Source organism: Equus caballus, chromosome 19, assembly GCF_041296265.1.
Source record: "Equus caballus isolate H_3958 breed thoroughbred chromosome 19, TB-T2T, whole genome shotgun sequence".
Lineage (NCBI taxonomy): Eukaryota > Metazoa > Chordata > Mammalia > Perissodactyla > Equidae > Equus > Equus caballus.
Genome location: NC_091702.1, coordinates 18,214,948 through 18,221,207, shown reverse-complemented (window position 1 = coordinate 18,221,207; position 6,260 = coordinate 18,214,948). Strand labels below are relative to the sequence as shown.

Sequence of the window (6,260 nt, the reverse complement as noted above, 5' to 3'; positions counted from 1 at the left end):
AGGCAGCCACGTGCGCAAAGCCAGCTCACTTGGCTGGAGACTCTTGATAGAGAAACATGTTCTCCTGCTTTCTCCCGCCTGACCGGGGCTCTGGTTCCCAGAAAGCCCGCAGGGAGAACCTTTGGAGACGTTGTGGACGCTGGCTCAGCTCCCACGCCCCCCACCGCTGGACCTTTGGCAGGAGGTCCTCTCAGGTAACATGAGGAAGCCTAGAGCAGCCCAATCGAGGCCAGACCAGCTCCCCGAGCCCTCCCAGGGCAGCCCTCATCCCGTCCTCGTGAGTGTGGGGGCCAGAGGGACGTGTGGGCAGGATCTGCCCTTGGCCGCAGAAGGTTGGTGGGCTGGCAATAACCTGCTTTTCCCGTCACGTTCCCAAGCCAGGACAGGGCTGGCAGGACTGAAAGGGGACCCCTAAGCTGCCTCCTCATTCCAGGCCCTCAGGCTGCCGTGTGTTTCCCTCCTCGGTGGAGGTCTGTGTGGACCGTGGGGCGGGGTATGTGTGTCCAGAGTGGAGAGAGTCACAGAGGTGTGAGAGCCAGCAAAGACAGCCAGTCGGGTCTCTGAGGCTTGCCGCCTGGCTGCCGGGCACTGTCTTTCCAGAGCGTCACTCAGGAGATGGGCCAGCAGCTGAGCCACGACGCCCTCGACTCCACCACCCTGCAGGAAGGGAAGGTGCCCCACGCTGCCAAGCGAGGCCAGGGCCGGCTCAGGGTGAGTGCAGGTGCTGGGGAGACCCAAGCCCCAGGGCCCCAAGACAGCACTGAGGACCCCCAGGTCTTCGAAGGCCCTGAGACAGCCCCGGGGCTCCTGCCTGGAGCCCTGCTCCCAAAGGAATCTGAATCCCCATCTCTTCCCCCGACCTTGCCCTGCGGGCCCAGCCCCCGTCTTGGCCAGAGGAGACGGCCCTGTCCACAGAGGTGTAGCAGAGCAGAGACATTTCTAGCCCATCAGCTCACGGGCGTTCAAGAGTCCTTTTGCGTTCTGTAGAGATTTTCCTGTTTGAACTCCCATCCTCACATGTCCATGTGGCCTGGCAATCCTTCCCCACCTTCTCCCAGTCGGACGCAGCATCCTGATGGATAGGCATGCTTTTTGCCCAACAGGACATGGGGCTCACAGGGTTCTTTCTGGTCCTCTGCCTTTGCTGTCCAGAGGAACACGTCCACGTGGCCTCTCGAGGTCAGGGCGTCGGGCCTCAGCAGGCTGCCCAACTTTCCAGAAGGGAGACCCATTAGCCCAGTGACTCAGCCCTTCACTGAACCCGCACCTTCTGTTGCCATTTCCACAGCACCGCCCTGATCACCCTGCCTGTCCTCCCGTCCTCATCCCTCCCAGCCCACGAAAAGCCTCTGTGTTCTCCTGTCTCGAATGGGCAGTTGGTCAGCCACCCCAGGGTTGATGCTCTTCATCCAGGGAGGGGCTGTCACTCCTCTGCCAGCACAAAGACCTAGGAGACCAAGAGGTTTAATCCTTCTCCACCTCACATCCTACTTGGAATCCCGAGAATTCTTCCCTTGCCCTGGGCAATGATGCCCACTTCCGGCCACAAGTCACCGCGGGCTTGGGCATTCGGTGCGACCTCCAGTCCCCGGCACTCCTGGGGCCCGCGGTGCGGCCTCTGATGGCAAGTGGCCCCTCTGTCTGACCCCAGGCTGAAAATCCATCCCCAGCGAAGAGCAAAGCGTCCCGCCTGGTGTGGACCGTCCAGGCTGGAAGGCGGCAGAAGCGAGTGGAGCACCTGGTGCCCGCCTTCCTGGAGGGCGACACCGCCTACGTCCACAGCTTCCTGTGCACGTATAGAGGTTTTGCCACCACACGACAGGTGCTGGAGCTTCTGTTTCAAAGGTGCGTGCCGTGCCCCTCCGCAGCACTGTGGGCATTCAGCCACCTACTAGCTGTGAGGCTGGGGATGTCACGGCACCTCCCCGAGCCTCGGTTTGCTCCTTGCAAGACGGGCTGAAGAGAGGATCAGCCTCCAGGGGAGATTGTAGGGACTCAGGCAGGTGCTGCCTGCAAAGGCTTCTCGAGAAGCCTAACCCTCTGGGAGGGTCGACTGGAGCGGAGGGGCTGTGGTTGTGCTCATTGAGGATATTCCTCTTGCCTAAGGCGAAGCCTCCGCCTCGTCCCTCAGCGTGCCCGTGGCCTTCACTGAGTTGTTGTCTTCCCTTTGGAAAAGGAGATGGCAGAGCTCTTCTAGGTCTCTGACCTGGGTGAAGCCAGAGCAGCGATCCCTGGGCTGAGCCGAGGCCCCCGACCCACTCAAGCAGGAGTGAGGGGCCGGTTGGAGCTCCTTCCTTCATCACGCACACACAGAGGTCCCCACTAGGTGCAGAAAGTTTTCTAGGCACTGACCAGAATCCCGGGCGCAGAGCAGGCGACAGCCATGCCCTCCAGGGCTCCATTCTCCTTGGGAGTGAGACAGCGCCGCTAGGCTTCTCACGCAGGCCTGATCCACAGTCCAGTCCATGCGACGTCCTCCTGTGTCTTCTAGATACGGTTGTGTCCTTGCCTATGGCGATGAGGACGGCGGACCCCTAGACCAACTCAAAAAGTGAGTGGGCTTTGGAATCCCTAGGAGGGCGCCCAGCGTCCACACTTGGAGGGCAGTTGCCTGCAGCGTCCCGCTCACTCATCTGCTAGAAGCTCCCCAGCGGGTGCTCAGCTCCTGCTCAGGGGGCTCAGGGAGTGCTCCGGGGCCACATAAGCCCCTCCCTGGTCGAGATACGGGGCAGGGGAGCATGACCCTCATGGGACACCTGGTGAATCAGGCAGCACGTAGGCCCAGGAGGGAAAGTTGGAGGCAAGAGGAGGGCCCTGGGAAGCATGGGCGGGAGACAATGTCCGTTGTTCCCTCACTGGTCAGATGTTCTGGGAGCACCTCCTGTGTGCCAGGGAGGGCAATGAAAAGAGGAGACTGCACCGCTCGCTGCCCTCACGCAGCTGACGTTCCAGTGGGCAGTGGGCGGAGAGATGCTCCAAGCAGTGTGTCAGGCTTCCCTGAGGCCTAGGAGAGGTGACGCCACCACGGCACAGGGCTCCCCCTTCCAAAGGCGTTTTCCTAGCCCCTCCTTGGTGCCCTGGCCTAGCTCTGCCAAGACTGCCAGATTGGAGGTGGCCGCCAAGTAGGACTGGCCCCTGGACAGCCAGGAGCGGGAGGCCCAGGAGCCCAGGCCCGCACAGGGATGCCCGGGAGGCCAGCGTGCAAGGAAAGGACCCTTCTCTGACTCTGCTGCCCACCTGTCCGTCCTCAGGGCCATCTCCTTCATTCTGGGCGCCTGGCTCCGATGGTACCCTGAGGATTTTATCCAGCCCCCAGATGTTCCCAGCCTGGAACTGCTCTTGGCCTACATCGGTCTCAATATGCCCGGCTCGGAGCTGGAGCACCGCGCCCGCGTTCTTCTTTCCCGGCTGGAGCAGCCTGAGCACACTGATGCCAAGACTGAGGGTGAGGAGGACTCGGGTGTGTGACGTGGGCGTGTGCAGAGGGGATGGCGCTGCGCCCCCCGGAGCAGAGTGTCCAGAGGCTGGGGTTCGGCTGGGAGCAAGGGGCGGGCTCAGATCACTCTTGCCAGGGACTCGAGTCTGGGAAGACTTTCGGGGGCGTGGTGCTTGGACTGAGACTGCTGGATTGGCGGCAGAGGGTCCCTTTCTTTGGAATGACTTGGGCGGGCAGTCATGTTGGTGGCGTTTTCTCTTCTTCCATCTCCAGCTGCAGCTCCACCGAAAGACGCGGAAGACCCTGAAGATCCGGCACCGTCTCTCCCTCTCGGGCCCAGCCCAGCTCAGAGCCGCACAGGCATCTTGCGAGCCACAGCCGGCTCAAGACCTTCAGCAAGCACTGGCAGCATCCCAGCCACTACCCTCAGCTCCTGAGCTGCAGCCCCAGAGAATCCTCGCCTTCCCCTAGCCATGGCGTGGGTTTTAAAGTTTTGTTGTTGGTTTTTCTTTACTTAACCTTTCCCTGTATTTTATCTCGTCAGTTCAATAAAGTTTAGTTCTTGGGTTCTTTTCAATTGTTCGCTGAAGTGGCGTGAAGCAGACTCACAACGTCACACCAACGTCATCCGCATCTAGTACCCGCCCATTTTTGTCCAAGAGAAACCCTGTCCCTGGGAAGCAGTCAGTCTCCCTTCCTCCCACCGCAAGTCCCTGGTAGCCACTGAGTTTCCTTCTGTCGGACTCCGTGCGTTTCCCTCCTCCGGAGTTTGCATGGAAGTGCCAGCCTTCCAGAGGTGGCCTCCTGTGCCTGGCTGGGTCTGGTCTGAGGTGAGTGACTCCGGATGTTTGAAATTGAGATAGCGGTTTTCATTAAGAAGAAAAATCCCCCGGAGATCAAAGATTCTGTCTCAAAGAGGATGCCCCGCTATTCCCTCTTTTCACTTCCTGGGGATGGGGACCCATTGGAGGTGTGACACCAGAGCTGGAAACAGCGAGGGAAATGTCGGGGCCAGGGAGACCCCTTTCAAATCTTTCGCTTTCCTGGATGGGCCCTGGTAACGTTTTCAAAATGTGCAAATTTCAAAAATATTCTCATCGCATATGAAACACTGGCGTTTATAAGAAGCGTATCGTGGAGTAAAATATATTCCCCAAAGTTTTAACGTTTGAGATAGATAATTAATGTTAATTTGGTAAAAGGATGACTTAAAGATGAGTCATAAGAAACGATGCCCTCGTTCTACCAAGAAACAACTGCCCAGAACAAGGGGTGGCCAGCTTTTCAGAGCTCTTCATTGAGCTCTGGTGCGGGGGCGTGTGTGTGTGTGTGAGAGTGTGTGTGTGTTTGTGTGTGAGGGCGGTGTGGGTGTGTGGGTGTGTGAGGGTGTGGTGCGGGAAGGAGCCTGGGGCTGTTCCTTCCTGGTACCTGATGCCCCACAGTGGGCTGTGAGTAGTCACACCTATCCCCTTGCGCGTTCTCAGGGACCACTGACCACATCCAAATCTCAGTAGTGACACGGCATCGCTTTGCCGTCCTCTGTGGAATCGCTCCAGTCAGTCCACACTCAAGAGGAGGGGATTACAGCAGGAGGTCTAGACCAGGAAGTCCTGATCCCAGGTGGCCAGTGACGGGAGAAGGAGAAGACCCCAGAACTTCAATGCCTTGCCCAGAATCCCAGATGAGGAAGAAGGCGGAGCCAGGGAGGAAGCCAGCTCTGCGTCCTCAAGGCTGGGGCTCTGGCTGCACACAGGCATTCCCAGGGGCCTCTGGAGAAGGCTGTGTTGGTGGAAGTGCATACAGATCTGGAGATGGCATGGGGGTGAGGGGGAGTATTCGGCAGTGTACACGGGCATTTGGTCAGTTCTTGTTTGAGGAGGAGCCCAGGTCCGGGGCACCCTGGATTGTAGCCCTGCCCACATCACACCCACGGTGGAGGCAGTGGCGGCCACTTTTCTGCTGAGCTCAGGCCTATGCAGTCCTGAATTGAATCTCTCACTGGAACATTGGGAAACTGAGGCCCCTAGAGGGGTAGGGAATGGCCCTCGACAGGGTGAGTCCAATGGGTAAGTGTGTGTTCTGACCTTCTAGGGCAAGACTGGGACCCCACGCGGAGGCTTGGCTTCTGAAATTAGGAACCATGAGACCTTGAGAAGCTCTTGCCAATCCCTCCCTTTTGTGGGAGCTGTTTTCTTCTTGGCCTCCACAACCTGAGCACACAACACGCGGACGCACACAAACACACACACACACACGCATGCACACACACACAAACACACACACACACACACACACACATTGACCTTGGATGCAAGGATGGACTCTAGGGTGGGATCCGAAGAGAAGCAGACACAGGGCAAGTGGCAAGAGGAAGAAACACGAGGTGGGAGGCATTGCCTGCAAGTGACACCCGCCTGCAGTTTGAGAGGTATCGTCCTCTAAGGTAGGACACACGCCAGAGGACATGTCTAGCAAGTCCACGCTCCGGTCCTCCCCAGTGTGCAGACAGGAGGCCGACAGGCCCTGAGAGACACAACGGCTTATGCAGGATCCAGAAGAGGTAAGGAAGAGGACTTGTTTCTGCGTCAGTCTCAAAGCTGGGACCTCGGCCGCACCCAGACCCTCTAGGGAGCCTGTGAGACGGGTGTGTTGGTGTTCCTGGGTACGCCTACGACGTCGCATGGAGAAGGGGGGTGAGCAAGGCCATGGCCAGAGGACTGTTTGCATGGGTGGTATCTGAGGGGGGCACTCAGGTAAGGGCACTGCAGGAAATGAGGTCACTTCCTTGACAACAGACCCCAACAGACTTGGAACCCCCGCAACT

General features: G+C 58.9%; 1 protein-coding gene across 1 annotated transcript; it reads left to right on the top strand.

Moving 5' to 3' along the window:
- On the top strand, positions 1-4,013 carry LOC138918898 (ral guanine nucleotide dissociation stimulator-like). Its single transcript, XM_070242472.1, has 6 exons — positions 1-194; positions 601-711; positions 1,652-1,845; positions 2,492-2,551; positions 3,252-3,445; positions 3,710-4,013. Exons 1-6 carry the CDS (start codon positions 57-59, stop codon positions 3,871-3,873), a joined length of 861 nt encoding a protein of 286 aa, XP_070098573.1. The 5' UTR covers positions 1-56; the 3' UTR covers positions 3,874-4,013.
- The last annotated feature ends 2,247 nt before the right edge of the window (positions 4,014-6,260 follow it).

What these genes read in the sequence shown, in the direction of transcription:
- LOC138918898 (XM_070242472.1), top strand. Translation starts at nt 57, where the DNA reads ATGTTCTCCTGCTTTCTCCCGCCTGACCGGGGCTCTGGTTCCCAGAAA. An exon ending in TTGGCAGGAGGTCCTCTCAG is followed by an intron (nt 195 to 600) that starts GTAACATGAGGA and finishes CTGTCTTTCCAG; the next exon opens with AGCGTCACTCAGGAGATGGG. An exon ending in CTGGAGCTTCTGTTTCAAAG is followed by an intron (nt 1,846 to 2,491) that starts GTGCGTGCCGTG and finishes TGTGTCTTCTAG; the next exon opens with ATACGGTTGTGTCCTTGCCT.